The sequence below is a fragment of the Dysidea avara genome, chromosome 11 (genome assembly GCF_963678975.1).
Source record: "Dysidea avara chromosome 11, odDysAvar1.4, whole genome shotgun sequence".
NCBI lineage: Eukaryota > Metazoa > Porifera > Demospongiae > Dictyoceratida > Dysideidae > Dysidea > Dysidea avara.
Window position 1 is genome coordinate 11622719 of NC_089282.1, and position 17225 is coordinate 11639943.

At 37.9% G+C, this 17225-nt stretch overlaps 2 protein-coding genes and 2 long non-coding RNA genes across 8 annotated transcripts; all 4 read left to right on the forward strand.

Moving 5' to 3' along the window:
- Positions 1–783: 783 nt before the first annotated feature.
- On the forward strand, positions 784–1860 carry LOC136237666 (uncharacterized). The gene has a single exon (XM_066027884.1). The coding sequence runs from the start codon at positions 784–786 to the stop codon at positions 1858–1860; it is 1077 nt and encodes a 358-aa protein (XP_065883956.1).
- An 8916-nt stretch (positions 1861–10776) lies between these two features.
- On the forward strand, positions 10777–12173 carry LOC136238655 (uncharacterized). Of its 5 annotated transcripts, none has more exons than XR_010693130.1 (5): positions 10777–11184; positions 11231–11593; positions 11646–11768; positions 11825–11898; positions 11954–12173. It is a non-coding gene; the product is annotated as an uncharacterized lncRNA (long non-coding RNA). The 5 variants fall into 5 exon arrangements; XR_010693132.1 differs by having other exon boundaries at positions 10783–10862; positions 11101–11184; positions 11231–11768; XR_010693133.1 differs by having other exon boundaries at positions 10783–10862; positions 11101–11184; positions 11274–11768.
- Positions 12174–13847: 1674 nt separating this feature from the next.
- On the forward strand, positions 13848–15042 carry LOC136238706 (uncharacterized). Its single transcript, XR_010693174.1, has 3 exons — positions 13848–14469; positions 14783–14871; positions 14922–15042. It is a non-coding gene; the product is annotated as an uncharacterized lncRNA (long non-coding RNA).
- Positions 15043–15228: 186 nt separating this feature from the next.
- LOC136237667 (long-chain-fatty-acid--CoA ligase ACSBG2-like) lies at positions 15229–17003 on the forward strand. The gene is made up of 10 exons (XM_066027885.1): positions 15229–15324; positions 15371–15418; positions 15473–15583; positions 15632–15706; positions 15751–15809; positions 15870–15968; positions 16018–16327; positions 16380–16581; positions 16629–16759; positions 16812–17003. The coding sequence occupies exons 2-10, from the start codon at positions 15401–15403 to the stop codon at positions 17001–17003; spliced, it is 1197 nt and encodes a 398-aa protein (XP_065883957.1). The 5' UTR covers positions 15229–15324; positions 15371–15400.
- The last annotated feature ends 222 nt before the right edge of the window (positions 17004–17225 follow it).

A 17225-nucleotide genomic window follows, 5' to 3' on the forward strand; every position in this document is an offset into this window, starting at 1 on the left:
TCAACACTTATCCTTGCACAACTTCGGTGCTGATGTCTTTCACACCACACACACACTAGATAGTCATTGACAATTGGTCTATCACAAGTAATACAAGAATCACAATCGTTGATTGGTGTGGTTTCAGGTGAAGTCAAGTAGTGCTCGCGGTCGCGCCTAATTCCTCTAATTACTGGCATGGCAACAACACAAAACTTATCACTTCCTCGTCTCTGGAGTTGAATCGAGTTAAACCATACGTTAAACCAACAAACCAGTCACTTATTTGGTCAAAGAAGAAAGCGAGTCAGTTGCCAACCACTCCCGTGACCACGTGATCTATTGTTCTTGCAATGGAAAGCGTCATGCGCTAATAATGTGTCAGTATGCGCAGTTCTTTAAAAACTCCTGTAATATTCTGTGGCTGTCGAGTTGTATGCGTAGGCATCCTTGAAGTCCTGTGAGTCAGTAGTTGTCACTGAAAATCCACTGTTGAACAGCTGCGCACGTACATGCTTGTATAGCGCATGACGCTTTGCATTGCAAGAACTTGGAAAACCGCAGTATTGGTGGTGAAATATTATCTATGGTGAAACCGTGAGAGTTGAGAGGTCTGCGCAGGCCTACAACCGGCTCTTCTCATAAATATTAAGAGCGGGCGCCGCCAGTCTAATATGAACGCGCAGACAGTGTCAGTGTCATTATGGTTATTAGCCACTCGGCGCGCCTGCCCGCTATTGCCTTAACTATAGTACTGACGACACAGACAATGTGCAAGCCACACCCGCTATTGTCTTAACTATGATGGCTTTTGACAAGGTTTTTCAGGATTTAGTCCTGAGAGATGTGACCCGACTCTCCGACTGTAAAGAACTAGGACGTGGAGCCTATGGCAAAGTTTACAAGGTCAAGTATTGTGGGAAGATTTTCGCCGCTAAAGAGATACACCCACTTCTACTCGAAGCGGTTGGAGAAGCACAAACGCAGCGAATTGTAGAGTCGTTCATGAGGGAGTGCCTACAATGTAGTAAACTACGCCACCCAAACGTTGTACAGTTCCTAGGCGTTTGTTATCCTGCTACCACTGCTGGGGCCCAGCAAAACCTAAGAGGACGCGGAATGCAGCTGCGGCTGCCAGTAATGGTGATGGAGTTGATGGAAAATAGCTTAGCGTCCCGGTTAGACCGGAAACAAGAGAAGATTCCTATTTGGTTTAAGTACTCTATTGTACATGATGTCTCACTAGGGCTACATTATCTTCACAGCCGTGATCCTCCTCTTGTCCACCGTGATCTCTCCTCCAATAACGTGTTGCTGACAAAATATTTCGAAGCAAAAATCAGTGATCTTGGTGTGGCCAAGGCATTGACTCCTGAAAATCCCAGACTCTATACCCGAGGTCCAGGTACCATTGATTTTATGCCCCCTGAATGTCTTTCCAGCCAAAAAACAGTTTATAGCCTTCCAATGGACGTGTATTCATTTGCTGGAATAGTGCTACACACTTTTAGCGAAGAATGGCCTACTCCTCTTGATAAAAATCTCTACAATGAAGAAACTGGGAGTTTCATTGTCCGATCTGAGAGTGAACGTCGTCAGCGTTACCTGGATAAAATGAAAAATGAAGCTGAATCATTGTTACCATTAGTCAAAAGTTGCCTGAATTATGTTCCCAAAGATAGGCCACCTATAGAAATTGTTTCTGACAGAGTTGGGCAATGTAAAGATGCTTACATGAAAAAAGTTACATCTCCACAATTTAAAGAAATAATAAGGGATGAAGAGATCCAACGACTGCAAACTGGTAATGAACGTCTACAAGCTGAGATTGAACACTTAAAGGTAAGAGAAACTGTAAATATGTTTAATGTCACCTACTAGCTATATAGACAAGCATAATAAAAAATTAGGAATTTTAAATTAGAGTAGGGACAGTGTATAGTGCTGCAATAAAAAGTACTGCCAAACAAGCTGGATCGGAGTAGTACGTAATGTCCAAATACTGTAAAACAATAAGAAGTGAATAACCCTATTGTGCTACGCTCAATGCACTGTGGGGAAGTTCACTTCTTATTGTTTTACAGTATTTGGACATTACGTACTACTCCGATCCAGCTTGTTTGGCAGTACTTTTTATTGCAGCACTATACACAGTCCCTACTCTAATTTAAAATTCCTAATTTTTCTTATACTTGTTTGTGAAGTTTTTTGCAAGCTCATGACCACTAAATTCACAAAACTAGTCACAATATTTTAAAAGAGTTAATCACAGCACTATTATACTAGATTATGACTCACACAATAACAACTGATCAGTGGGCGTGGCTATACATAAGCCTACAGACAATAATGGATGTGGATTCGTGCATACCAACAGACTGATGAATGGCGTGGCTGCCATATATCTACAGACAGTAATTTACTTAAGTGGGCATGGATTCGTGCATACGTACACACTGATGAATGGGCGTAGCTACAATATATCTACAGACGGTAATTTATGTAAGTGGGCGTGGTTCATGAAAGAAGCAGAGCTACACTATGACGTATAGTAACACATCCACATTTAATTTAGCACGTGGGGTCAGACCTGAATAATCTGTAAAGCAGGACCTGGATGACCTGACTTGGTTTAATTAACATTGAACTATATTTATTGACTTATACATTGCTATATAGTTCGCCATGAGCTGCTCTCTCTGATCGATATCAACAGTGAGTCACGTACTCGTGTGTTTTTGGTGGAACCGGCGACCATGTGTATTCGAATAGTTTGATACAATATGCACTAAATGACCTCTCCCTAACAAAGGGTGTAGGTACAAAAGTAAAAAAAAACTGTACATTACATACTCAAACGTCGTCTTAAAATGCGTGTGATACTATTATTATTATTATTACTAGGCCTGGGGCACACACAACCACCAATGGGGCAATCTACAAATGGGGAAATGTACAAATGGGGCAAGTACAACAGTGCACGACCAGCACAGTGTGTGTGGATGGAAAAGATGCACATACAGTAAACTTAAATGATACATGCAATTACAATCGTGAGGGTCTGCTACTATTACGTTGTATTAAATTCCCGACCATGGAAGGCCACATAATGCATTGTCACCTCCCCTCCTGCATGATTCTCACAAGTTGAGGTGCAAGTGCATGCTCTCGTATCTATGGTATCAAATCCCATCCCTGCAAGCAATGAGGTTTTTATACATCCATTAAACCGTCCTAGATTATAATGTTGAATGAGGATGAATCAGGGTACTGGATTAAGACATGCATGGCTGCTGAAGTTTCCAAAAGCAGACCTCAATGATAAAAGAAGCAGGGTATTTCACTAGAAACTGTTATCTGAGTTATTTTTTGTTTAATATGAGCTGGACCATATGTCCTAAAATGTTGTCTCAAAGTAAAATAATGCAAGGATATGACAAAACAACTTAAATGAAATGAAATAAACAAAACCACAATTGTTCTAATCAACATGAATACGGCTTTCCACTAAATGCAGCTCAGTGGAGACAGCAGAGAGCTCTGATGACTGTAGGTTTCTGCTCCCATGAATAGCCAGTACAGCAGAGCATAACAGTGAAAACTACAAAGCACAGCGTATCCATATCACAACTCGTGTCAAATTAACCCATACATTACAATTTTCTGTAAAATATTATTATGCGTACAATCAATGTATGCCTAGTTAGTTTATTCATCATAACGCTAACTCTGGTTCTGAAAGCGGTATCAAAATTGTTCAGCCACCATTACACATGCATAACACTCCTCTATCCGATGATAACAAAATTTATTTGAAACTAAAGTGTAAATTTACAACAAACGATGGTAAGTAGCAACTTACACAATACAAAATCCATTGGATAGCAAATCATGAATTTCGCGTTCAAATTATATAGCGGCATCATGCCGTTACCATGGCAATTACAGATATTGTTCGGTCGGAATCGGAGAGAGCACTTCATAAGAAGTTGAATGATACCAAGTTTTATGGTATTTGATTGTGTCTATGATAATTATTCCAGCTACACACTGATTTTCAGCTCACTGCTCTAAGCGGTTTGCCTAGTAGGTGTGAAAACTAATAGTTTTTTTTATTCATAAAAATCGATCGCGTAATTGTGACACAGGTTGGGATTTGTGACATATCTCGATGGCCTTTAACTGGATTCCTTTCAACCACAAAAAGGTACTTCTACGATAGTTACTCCATCTACATAGCAATTTTCAGCTCATTCCTTCAAGGAGTTTACCCTGTGGGCATGACAGACCTTTGACCTTATTTTACGCAAATAATCGGTCATAACTCCGTGAATGTTTATCAGATTCCTACCAATCGTAGTACTGAGATTCGCCTTAACGAGCCCTTTAAGTGTGCCAAATTTCAGCCCGATTGGAGTCACGAATTTCTGTTTTATGGTGGATTTTGCAAAGTGTGCGAAAAGAAGAAAAAGAAGTAGAAGAAAAAACGATGAAGAAAACCCCAAACTTTGGCCGCTCGTATCTCGGAAATGGCTAAAGCAATTTTCTTTAAATTTGGAATGTGGACCAAGATCGAGATACTCTAATAAAGCAGTCACAAGTAACTTGTCTGACTGTTTTATTATGGTAAGTGACTGCTCTATTTGAGTATCTCAATCTTTTTGCCCAATTTTGTGCTAGCAATGATTGTGGATGTTCCTTAATGAATTTTTAGGCCACTCCAAGAAAATTCCTTGTTTCCCATTTCATTGACCTCAAAAATACATGTGGGCAGGCGGTTCATTATCCATTATTCATTATAAATATTTCCACTAATTTTCAAAATTCACACCTAACTTACAGGCGAGCTTACAAGTAAGAATACAGTAGAAATCAGTATTTAAGCTAAGAACGTGAACAGTGAAAACTAGCTAAATGGGCTTTCTGAATGCTAAAACAGTTACTGCTATGTAATCACAGAGTAAATAATGAATGAAATGTTTAGTTGACAGCAATAATGAATGACCATGTGGGAAGAGAATTCGAATCTGCAATTGGGCGGGAAATGGGAAAAGTAAATTTTCTTGGAGTGGCCTTATGTGATACTACACGAAAATGTGTGAATTCTAATTATTTTTTCTGGAAGATCATCCCATTATTCCGGAATTATTCCTGATTCTTTTTACCACTGATTATTCCAAAAATTATTCTGGCATAATGTATGCATTCATTGTCTTATGGTTTTGGCTTAGTCGAATGGATTACTGAATAGTTGAAGGAAACGGATATTTTAGTTAGAAGAGTTATAGGAGGCTTGTAGCTTGCATCCTCAATCTGCTATTGAACAAGTTTACCTTCCACACAACCAGGGTGATCAAAATATGTTGTGTGTTGAACATCAGTGTAGTATTAGTGTATGTGTGTATGTATTATTAGAGCGCACATGTGTATTTGTATTCTATCTAATTGGTGCACATGTTGTAGTTGTATTATTGAATCATATTAATCACTGTCAATCATCAGTTCTCATTGGCCAGTTAACATTAGAATCAGCACCATCGTCGTGCGATTTTGCTATCACACCACTATACAGAGTTTGGAAGATACCCTTTTTAAGATGTGCCTTTTGCTGGACTCCTGTATGCCTGTTTGTAAGTCTGTTGTTGCCAGGGCTAACTGCTTTCTTGCTTGTCTTTCTTTACATCTTGAGCTTGCCTCTGTCACCACCATGCAGTGAGCAAAAAGTTGTTTGTAGCTAATATCATAAGTCTCAATATGACCAACTGTGTAGCAAGCCACTGCATGGCAAATTTTATTCCTGGTGCTGCTCTGATGATGTGGACACATCCCAGAGCTTCCATTGGCTCAGCCAGCCAGCGCATAGTGAGACTGAGAGCACAATTATGGCTGTTCAGTACAAGGTGCTGTCCACAAGGGTGTATAATCTGTTAGGAGAAAATAATGAAGATTAATGTTTCTACTCTCTTGTGTAGATTGCACTCTCATCATGAAGAGACCATTCAGCTGAGTTATTTGAATCGGCATAATATGGTAACACAGGCTATCTGCTGTCACCTGTGCTCTACCTCGGGTTTGCCTACTGCTGCCAGCTAGTACTCTTATGAACTTTTTCAAGTGGTGAATAAGCAGGCCAAGATCTTAGAGACTTTGGTATTCAGACAATGGCAGCAGTTGGGTGTGACCATCCGAATATAGTGGTGTTCTTCAATGACGGCACTACTGCTGTCCTGTTACTGGAGGTCTCATGCCCAGTAGACACAAATGTTCTTGTATAGGAAGAAGAGAATATTACTAAATATCAACCACTTGTCCAACAGATGAGACAAATATGTAACCAACCTGTAAAAGTTATCTCCATTGTGTTTGGAGTTACAGGGATAGCCTCAAAAAGTCAGAATTATCTTAGGCCTTTCGTCCATTCTATGTCATATTAATTATACTTATGTGTGTACATGTGAAATCTTGATGAAAATTAATAGCAGTAGTAATATGTCAAATGGACAAGAGAAAGGCTCATAGCCTACATCTCTGGTCTGTGGTTGAACATGTTTTCTTCCTTCATCATCTAGGAAGTCAAGGCTTGTTGTTGGGCATAAAAGATCTTTTCCGCTGCAGAATGATTATGTTGTCACAACTTCTGAAGATTTCTGCTTATACCTTAGTTAGAATGTGTTATGTAGTGGATTGCTCTATGCTGGCAAGTAGGTGTAAAGCTAACTGCTAACAGGTTTTTTTTACACTTTGAGTACTCGACTAGTCCGTTACATATGTACGAGAGTAGCTATAATTATAAAACTAAGCAGGTATTATTCAGCGTGGTTCCACGAAAGTTTGCAGAAAGTAAGCCACACCCGTGTCGTCAAGATACGTTTCCTGCAAGTGGGTGTGACTTCAGCATATCTAACAGACCGTAATTACAACGCATTCCCAATGTCAAAGTGTCACGAAAAGCTGGCCTGTTGCAAGGCTAGACGATGTCTCGTATGACGATTAGTCGGCGTGGCTGCATACAGATTTGTGCATACCTAGAATCAATACCACCGATAAATAGGCGTGGTTTAACGTATGGCTGCAGTCATCCAATAAGTGGGTGTGGCTCACGAAAGAAGCTGGGCTTGACTGACGCATTTATACCTTAGATGAGTTTTGTACTAACCTGAGCATTCATTATGATCACACCTGTGCACAACAATCTTTTTGATTTCTGCACAGTAACAAATATAAATAATTAATAATAATATACACTTCCGTATCGTCCCAACTAATTAATTTTCTTCGCACATTAGGTCTAACCCAGATAATTTGCAAAGTGTGTCAGACCCGGACAAAATGTGACCCGGTTTCAATGCTGATACGTACCCTACGCTCTATTAAGGACTGTCGACCTATTTACTCCAGTTTGACGTAGCTATCCACCGATTATGTGCTGGCATAACATTTTACCTCAGTATTATACTTGACGCCAAGCCTAAGCTTCTACATACCATACACCGTGAAGGACAATAATTGTTAACTATAATGTTGATGGTAAGCTTCATCGTATCTCAAAAACTCCACTTATATCCCTGCAACACCACAGAGGATGTTGTAAGCATGCACGTGAGCCCAATGGTAAAAACAGCGTCCTTGATTGCTGAAATACCTCCTGATCGATGAAATATGACAAGTAAATGGCATTGGCAAAATAGGCCTCTTTCAGCCCCACCGAATAGGTTACTGAGGATTTTAAATGGACAATCAAGCACTGTACTTAAGAAATCCTAAAATCTTTGGAAGAAAGGCGAAATAGCTAATACAAGAGGAAACATCACAGATATGGTTTATCCGTCCAAACATCTCCAACCAACTTGATCTGCAAAGGAAGAAAAATGTAGTAACATAATGCACGTATTTAGCAATAACAAATCAGTGCATGCTATATATATTTATGTACAAATGCCAAAAGTCTGCCATGTGCATAATAACATCAAGAGCAGCAAAGATTTTTATCAGCCATTCATGGCCTTATATAAAGGGATATGCAGTTGAAATCCTGTTGTGTTACCAAGTGTACTGACAGGTCAAAGAAAACTGTTCTAACAACTATGATCTTAGTAGGCGTGTGCATGGTATTAGAAATAATGTAATTCATGGTGTAAAATCTTAAACATGGTAGAACATACCTTATTAAAAGTGCACCCCATAGAAACATCTAAAACCTACTAAGGATGACCTGTGGAGAAAGAAACAGTGTAGTAATACTGTGTATGTAGTATTGATACTACTTGCATAATTATATCTAAAGTCTTTGTATACCACCTGTATTTTACCACAAAATGTGGTGATAAGTTACCATCATTATGATAGCTGTAGTTTATAGAATATTACTTACTAAGCATATAGCCATTCACAGGTTCAAAGACAGCAATGGTCCAAACCCGTTCTAACAACTACCCTTAGTAAACAATTTGGAAGTACGGTATAAGAAAGTATAAGCTGTACAAAAACTTTAAACTGATAAAACATGATGGAACATACCTTATTAAAAGTGCACCACATAGAAACATCTAAAACCTATACTAAGGATGACCTGTGGAGAAAGAAACAGTGTAGTAATACTGTGTATGTAGTTATATACCAGGTTACTACTTGCATAATTTTATCTAAAGTCTTTGTATACCACCTGTATTTTACAACAAAATGTGGTGATAAGTTACCATCATTACGGTAGCTGTAGTTTAGAATATTACTTACTAAGCATATAGCCATTCACAGGTTCAAAGACAGCAATGGTCCAAACCCGTTCTAGCAACTATGCTTAGTAAGCAATTTGGAAGTACGGTATAAGAAAGTATAAGCTGCATAAAAACTTTAAACAGATAAAAACATGGTCGAACATACCTTATTAAAAGTGCACCCCATAGAAACATCTAAAGCCTACTAAGGATGATCTGTGGAGAAAGAAAGAGTGTAGTAATACTGTGTATGTAGTTATATACCAGATTGATACTACTTGCATAATTTTATCTAAAGTCTTTGTATACCACCTGTATTTTACAACAAATGTGGTGATAAGTTACCATCATTACGGTAGCTGTAGTTTATAGAATATTACTTACTAAGCATATAGCCATTCACAGGTTCGAAGACAGCAATGGTCCAAACCCGTTCTAGCAACTACCCTTAGTAAGCAATTTCAGAGTATGTTATATATCAATTGAAGAAAGTATATGTGGTATAAAAACTTTAAACCAATAAAAACACAGTGTAGAATGTACATACCTCAAAGTACATTGATCATTTTGCCTCATTCTTCAATAAACTATGATCTGTGGGGACGAAAATGTATTTAAGACACACATAGTTTCACAAACATTAAAATGCTTATAAGTAATCTTTATAATTTACAGGAGATCACGCTGAGTATAAGACTGATGGCAGACGTCGAGTCACTTGTTTAAACTGTACAGCAATTACTTATGAAAACGATAAGCAAAAAGTGGTTATGGTGATTAAAAGAATATGATAGTCAGCATAATTATTATATTGCTACTTGCTAATAAACAAGATCAATAAACAAACATACATGAAGGTTTTCATATGCTATGGCAGTTCTATATATGGCAATAAAAGATTATCGTTTTATCAACAGATGAGAGGTGAATATAGTTTAGGTTAATAAACAGGCCAGAATGCTATGATAAAGGAAACACTTTCAGGCTAGTGTTGTTTCAATTATCTAAGGACCTTGTTACTGTAGTGCTCTGTGATATACCAGGCTGGTGCTATCCCTAACCACAGCTGAATCACTAGCAAACATATCATGTACATAGGAATGTCAACCATAGTTAAAGAGTACTTTTATGAGATTTTCTGGTACGAACAAGGTTCATGCACAGGTATACAACTTCTATGATACTGATTATACTAGCATTAAAGGGTCTCATTCTGTCCTTATATTAGAGCACATGTGAAAATAAATGTGGTAACAGAGATATACTTACCGTAATTAATTTCTGATTTCAAAATTGTTTTTCTTGTGTATGCTGACCTCCATATAGTTTATGAGCTATAGTGAGGTACTTCAGGCCACTATCCATCATCTGCTAGATTTAGAAAACAAGACAAGACTGAATATCTTCGATTACTTGCAGAATTGACCATCTGTGAATTTCCAACAATTATGAAATTGAAGTTACTATACCTTCCTACAGAATATCAATTAATTTTTTGACTTTGTACAACCTTCCGTACCCAGCACATATCTTCTAATCAGGCAGACCCTCAACAATGCAGCTTGTGCATGTATGATGGCAAAAGATTTTCATGGCTCAGAACTGTAGTAAATGGTCAACAGAAAGCCTAACTAACTGTGCTCTTTTTTGTAATTTTGGCTTGTTTATACTTGTACACATATACATACATTTTTCTGTGCCCACATAGATTATCTTTGTATATGATCTGACTGTGGTCACACGAGACTCATACATAATACAATTTTATTATGTTGTATCTGTAGCTATGTACTTATCTCATTTAATAGTGATGCTTCTCTCCTACTGAAACTAGAGGACCGCATCCCTATCACGGCTAGTCTCGTATAGCCAGACCACTACTTGTTTTTGTGTGGAGCTGGAATATCTCCTCACACGACACTCCGTTAAGGATGCCAACAAACCTGCATTAGTGCATGTGTGTAGTACAGTAATCAACAACATAACAGCAAAGTCAAGTTACCTTCTAGTCTCGCGAGTACCTTCCTCCATTTACAGATTCATTCCCGCCACGTAGCCTGTTCTCCCAGCCATTGAAGATTTGGCCACCAGCGGATACGCTCGGATTTTATATTAAATGCACGTGATCACTAGATAACGGCGGAAGATTTTGAAAGTCTAGCAATGAACGTGAGTTCTACGTATCCAGTACAAACGATGTGTGTCATGAGATATCGCAACAGTGGTTGTGTAGCTTCGGGGAACGATATACATGTACAAGATACTACACAGCAGTTGCTGGTGATTGTGGTGCCGGATGAAACAAGTTACAACTGCCGTGTATTGGCATGGGACAGCGTGGATCAATTATCATACATTAAATATATAGACATACGTACATTTATAAGTTGAAATATTTCTTTCTCAGTGAAGGAGGCTTTACAATGGCATCCAGTAATGACAAAGCGGAAGAAGTAAACAGTTGACCGCAATCTTGAATGGCTTCCTACAGGTAAATCTGGAATGTTACACTGTATGTTCTATGTTGGTTTCACCAGTGGACCACTGTATACTACCACACTTAAAATGGTGCCTATGTAGCATTGATAGAACTATGATCATCTTCAAGGAAATTTGTGTTTGCTGAAAATCTCGGATTAGGTATGCACAAATTTGGAGTATTATATGTTGTTTTTCATATGATAAAGCAGGCGTAAATAACTACCTGTGATGTGCTTATGGGGTTATCAGTCATCAATTTGTCATCTGATAATATCTAGTGTTGAATTGGCCTACTCCAAGAGTCGCCTTAAATGTGGCGCCCTCAAGTGATTTAGTTCAGTAACTGGTAATTCTAGCCAGTACTGGGGTGGTGGCAAGGGCATGCAGTCCACCTAAAGAAATTCATCACCCTGCTACAGGTAAAGTTTGATCCAGATCATGTCTCAGTTGTGATGAAGTTCATTTTCACAGGGTCATCCTTCTATAGCATGTTACGTATTGTGCTCCATTTCTTCTATGCTCTCTGTCAGCAACTGCACACTGGTCCATTGCCTAATATACGTATAGTACAATACATGAATAATGGAAAAGACGGTATGCATGCAGATAATGCACATATTTTGTATGATTTGACTTACATAATTTTGCAGGTGAAACTATTACACTATGCTATCTGCAACAGTAAAAATTAGCAACTAAGGATTGAGCTCAACTCTAGGGTTAGGTAATAAAAGATCATTATGTTGCTGCTGTGTTTAACTGCTCCTCAACCATTGCAGGCAATGAGTAAGGGATGCCTAGCTGAACAAGCCATAATAATTATTTTGATGCACGTATAGCTACTTTTGCTGTGGACAACAGCATGCAGCCACCTTCGCGAGTCCACGATGAAGGAAAGATTGAACTTACTTAACATTTAAAGAATGTTTTAATAGTGTATAGCGTTGTACCATCAGTTGACCTCTATGCTAAAATTAGCAATAATCGTTGTACCCTTATTTGGCGATCTATGAATAATCTATTATCACTACACGACTACAGACGTTGCGTGATACGAGGCACGATACGAGCCTTCGTCTAAAGGAGTGGTACCATTACAACAGATATGCCGTTAGACGAAGGATATAGACGTTCACGTATCCATCTCGTCTCGTTAAAAAAGACGAGGCTTGATATGTGTATACGCGCCGCGTATCAGGCTAGCTAAAATGCTGTGTTGATGATGTGGATTTTCTGTAGAGTTTTCAGTGGCATAACCAGTACCTACATGTATCAAGTCTTATGTCTAGCTTATATCCAAAATATTAATTGCAAAAACTTATATTTCACAAATTAAATATATAACTAATTTGCAATATTTAATTTTGCTCAATTCTTTTTCTCTAGTCTCCATCTGTTGTTTTTTATACTAATTCTAAATTAATGAATTAATGAATCCAAAAATAGACATCACAAATTAAATATATATTACAAATTAAATATAAGTTTAATTTGTGAGATATATTGGCCATTTAGGATTCAGATTTGTATTATGCAATCCAAGGACATTTTCCAATACCCTTACTGTGTTATGACTTACCTTGAGTTTTCTGGGTTGACAGGCAATTTGTACAAACATGCTTTTTATTCATTAGAACTGGAAACTTCTAATTACTATTATATCCACCTTCATAGAAAGATTTAACTCTCCACTCCGAACCTCTCAATGAGAGAAATGTAGTGGGTATCAGCGTTGAAACCGGGTCGGGTCATCCAGGTCACATTTTCTCTGGGTCATCCGGGTCTGACCCGGTTTACAATTTATCCGGGTCTGACCCGGATTGGATCACGTGAGAAACGAAATTGTTCGTTTGACGACGACGTGGAACTTATAAACGCTATCGCATAGCTCTTTCGTGAGCCACGCCCACTTATCGCATTACCAAAATATGCTCAGCCACGCCTATTTGTTAGTAAGTGCAGTATGTAGCACAAAACTGAGGGTATCTATGGTGAGGGGTAGCTATTGTCAGTAGGTGAAGACCTTTTTTTTTTTTTTTTTTTTTTTTTTTTTTGCAATATTTACTCAACACGAATCAAACGCTCAAAATGTAGACTCGTTCGCTCACCCGAGACTAGCCGAAACACGTCTCGGCTTTAATTAATCTGGGTCAATCCGGGTCACATCCGGGTCAGTGGGTCATCCGGGTCAGCAGTAGTGACCCGGTTTCAACGTTGGTGGGTACAACCCCTATCCATAAAGACCATAAGGACCTGACAAATTCCAAATAATAATAACTGCTTGAAATTTCTTTGTTTACTAGAGTGGTATATCCCCAGTATATGGAACAGTTAATTGTTTGGTATTTTAGTAGTTTTTCAGTAAACCTGCATTCACTGATGTTTTACTGAGAGTTTAAAACTTAGTAAAACAATTTTGTTCCATATACTTAAAGTTACTGACACTTTACTATGGGTACAACTACAGTAAAGCAGCTTAACAAATTAGTAAACTAAGAACCTGCAAGCAGTGCATTTTAGACTAATTGGCTCCGCCTCTTCTCCCAAATCGACTTATGCTGCCATGCAATACTTATCAGTTCTTACATTCTAACATTCAATTAATTTATATGCATTTTAAAAGGTAATGAAAATTTGTAGTAAGTATAGTATATAGAAGTAATATCAAAAATATTCTATCCAGCTGACAACAAAATGTCATTGAAGGAGCGCAAGGAGATGCAAATATACCAACCTCTGGCAAGATACTTTAAATCTACGTATGTATCATCCTTGTAATTCCTGTTGCAATTGGCCAAACAGCAATTTAGTGAAGATAATTTTTACAGAGTTTTTTAAGCTTTGTGTAGACTTTTAGTGAAGCAATACTTCCATACCATAAGTGTTTTAAGGTTCTGACAGGAAAGCACAAACCTTGTGATCCCTATACTATACTGTACCGCTATATTGTATGATAATTCTTTGTCATGTACAATATGTAGCTAGTGCAACTGTGGTATTGTCAGTCAATGATGCCAGTGTTAACTACATGTTATAATAACTTTATTTGCATGAAAAGAAATCAGAAAAACTAAGATGCTGTGATCCTACTGATAGCCGAGATATTGCACCTGGAAAGATTGGAATTGCTTCTGAAGATCCTATTACTGTTCCGCAGTTCTTTAAACAAGCTTGTGAAAAATTTCCTAATGTGAAGGCATTATGTTGGAAAGGCAGCAAGGGAAGGAAGGATATGTTTTTGAGATATGCAGACTACAAGAAACTAGTCTATGATGTTGCCAAATCTTTCCACAAGGTATTCTGCTACTAAAATAGAATTTAGATACATACCAAACACCGATTTCTAACAACCTGGCATGTAGGCCCTATATTACACTATCAGCACTATTACAACTGTTGTTTAATTACTACAATATATATGCATCATTTTGTAAGATAGTAGATATTCAGGCACACGTGTAGATTTTGGTGATCCTCACATGTGTATAGCTTTGTATGTCTGGTCAGATACATAACTAACATCAGTTAATGTAATTCGTACATTCCTCCTTACTGCAAGAGTCAAGTAACCATATAAAGTTAAACATCATGAATTGTTGTATGTGTAGCTTGGACTGGAGTCTCATCATGGAGTTGGTATTCTGGGCTTCAACTCTGTGGAGTGGTTTGCATCTAGCTTGGGAGCAGTGTTTGCTGGGTATGAAGTAATATTAGTAACATACTTAACTCTAACATGTTTACTATTAGGGGACTACCAACTGGTATGTATACCACTAGCAGTCCAGAGACTTGTCACTACATTCTGGAGAACTGCAAAGCTAATATAGTAGTGGTGGAAAATAAGGAGCAACTGGACAAAATTCTTACGGTACATTTTTCATGAGCATTTTGCCTTATTATTTGAATGCAACATATAGATTCGACACAGGCTCACTCACTTGAAGGCCATAATTCAATACAAGGGAGAACTCAGCAAGATATATCCTAAAACCTACACTGTATGATGCTGTAACATTGCATGATTAAGTAGCTTTGGGTCTTCCTATAGTGGGAAGAGTTCCTGGAAGTGGGTAAGGACACAGAAGATTCTGTGATTGACGATATCATCGATCAGCAGCAACCTAATCAGTGTGCTATACTGGTGTATACTGTGAGTTATGTATTTTGTTTGTAAATAGAGATGAGTTTTTATACAGTCAGGAACTACTGGTAATCCTAAAGGAGTTATGTTGAGTCATGACAATGTGAGTAGATAGATTATGACAAAGTAGTAGTTATAATGATGGTGTATCAATTAGCTCACTTGGATCACGAAAGCACTGATGGATACACAGCAGGAACCAAAGCTCACTTGTGGTGGTCAAGAGCGATCTGTCAGCTACCTACCACTTGCTCATATTTCTGAAATGGTATCTAAAACATTGAGTGTCTTACTAATTTACTCTAACTTCATACAGATAGCTGACATTTATTTGCCTATACTTATTGGCAGCACTGTGTACATTGCACAACCAGATACTCTTAAAGAGAAGGTAAACCTTGCACAGTACGTATATTTGGTTACATAAACAATCAGGGCTCTCTGCGTCATACAATGAAAGAAGCAAAACCTACATTTTTTTTTGGTGTCCCACGGTATGTTTATGAAACATCATTATAATCACATATTAAGTAAGTTTTGTTCATTTGGATCAGCGTATGGGAGAGGATGAAGACAATGGTTGATGAACATGTTGCTAACAGCAATAACCCTATTGTGAAGCAATGTTTTAGGTGGGGAACTAAAAGAGATCAGTAAGTTTAATTTCACGTTGCAAATTGTCATTAATGTGTTATTGTTCAGTCCAGAATCTGGGTGGCAATATGCCATTGCCAAGATCACAGTGTTTAAGCAAGTTCAGAAAAAAGCAGGTTTACATATGTGCAAACATATATTTGTGGGATCTGCTCCAATGCATCAAGCCACTTTTGAATTTTTTAAAAGTTTAAACATCTCTATTTTGGAGTTGTATGGATTGACAGAATGCAGTGGCTTGCATAGTATAAACTTCAAGTCTGCTACACAATCAAAGCCTAAATCTTGTGGTAAGCAACTGAATGGTGTGGAGACAAATATTATTAAATGTGGGGTTGATGAGCATAATTGTGGAGAGGTAAAGTTACTTGATCATGTGAAAGATTCTATATGTAAATTTATGGGGGCAGGTTTTGATTCGTGGTAGACATGTTTTCATGGGCTACCTTGGTATGGAGAAGGAGACAAGGGAGGCAATTGATGATGATGGATGGTTGCATTCGGGAGATATTGGCTACAGAGATGATGTAAGCAAAGCATTTACTTACAGATGTGAAATTATGCAAGCTAATATACAGGATAACTTTCTATACATCACTGGTCGAATCAAAGGTATCGCATAGATATGTGTAAAACTGTTTAGTGTTTAATCTATTTAGAGCTGATTTCAGTGTCTACCATTAATCCAAATCCCATTGAAAACAGGATCAAGACTGAAATTCCCTTCTTGAGCAATGTAGTGGTGATAGGAGATAACAGGGAATTCCTGACATGTCTACTGACACTGAAGGTAAAGACATGTTTAACCAGTAAGAGGCTAGTAGTGTTGTTACTGTACATAGTGTACCACAAATGATGACGGAGAAACCACAGATAACCTCCAGCCCCAAGTGATCAAGATGTTTAAAAAGTTGGACTCTCATTGTAGAAAAGTGTCAGAAGTATGTGATACTAAGGACAAAGCAGTGTTCCAGGAAATTGCAGATGGAATTGGAAGATATAACATGGAATCTGGTGCTCGTCAGGTATATTAGTGTATTTCTAATGACATGTATACTGTATGGGTGTGTGATAGTGAAAATTTTAATGCAAGCCACTGTACACAATAGTTGATAATCAAATTCACTTATTTACATAATAATGTGTGCATTGATCTGAAGGAACTGAGTTGAAGAATGATAAATCATGAACCATGATAGTGGGTTCATAATAGGGATCACCCATGTTTTTTTGCAAAAACTCTAATAGAACACACG

What these genes read in the sequence shown, in the direction of transcription:
- LOC136237666 (XM_066027884.1), top strand. Translation starts at nt 784, where the DNA reads ATGGCTTTTGACAAGGTTTTTCAGGATTTAGTCCTGAGAGATGTGACC.
- LOC136237667 (XM_066027885.1), top strand. An exon ending in TTTTTTTTTGGTGTCCCACG is followed by an intron (nt 15,810 to 15,869) that starts GTATGTTTATGA and finishes CATTTGGATCAG; the next exon opens with CGTATGGGAGAGGATGAAGA. An exon ending in TGGGGAACTAAAAGAGATCA is followed by an intron (nt 15,969 to 16,017) that starts GTAAGTTTAATT and finishes GTTATTGTTCAG; the next exon opens with TCCAGAATCTGGGTGGCAAT.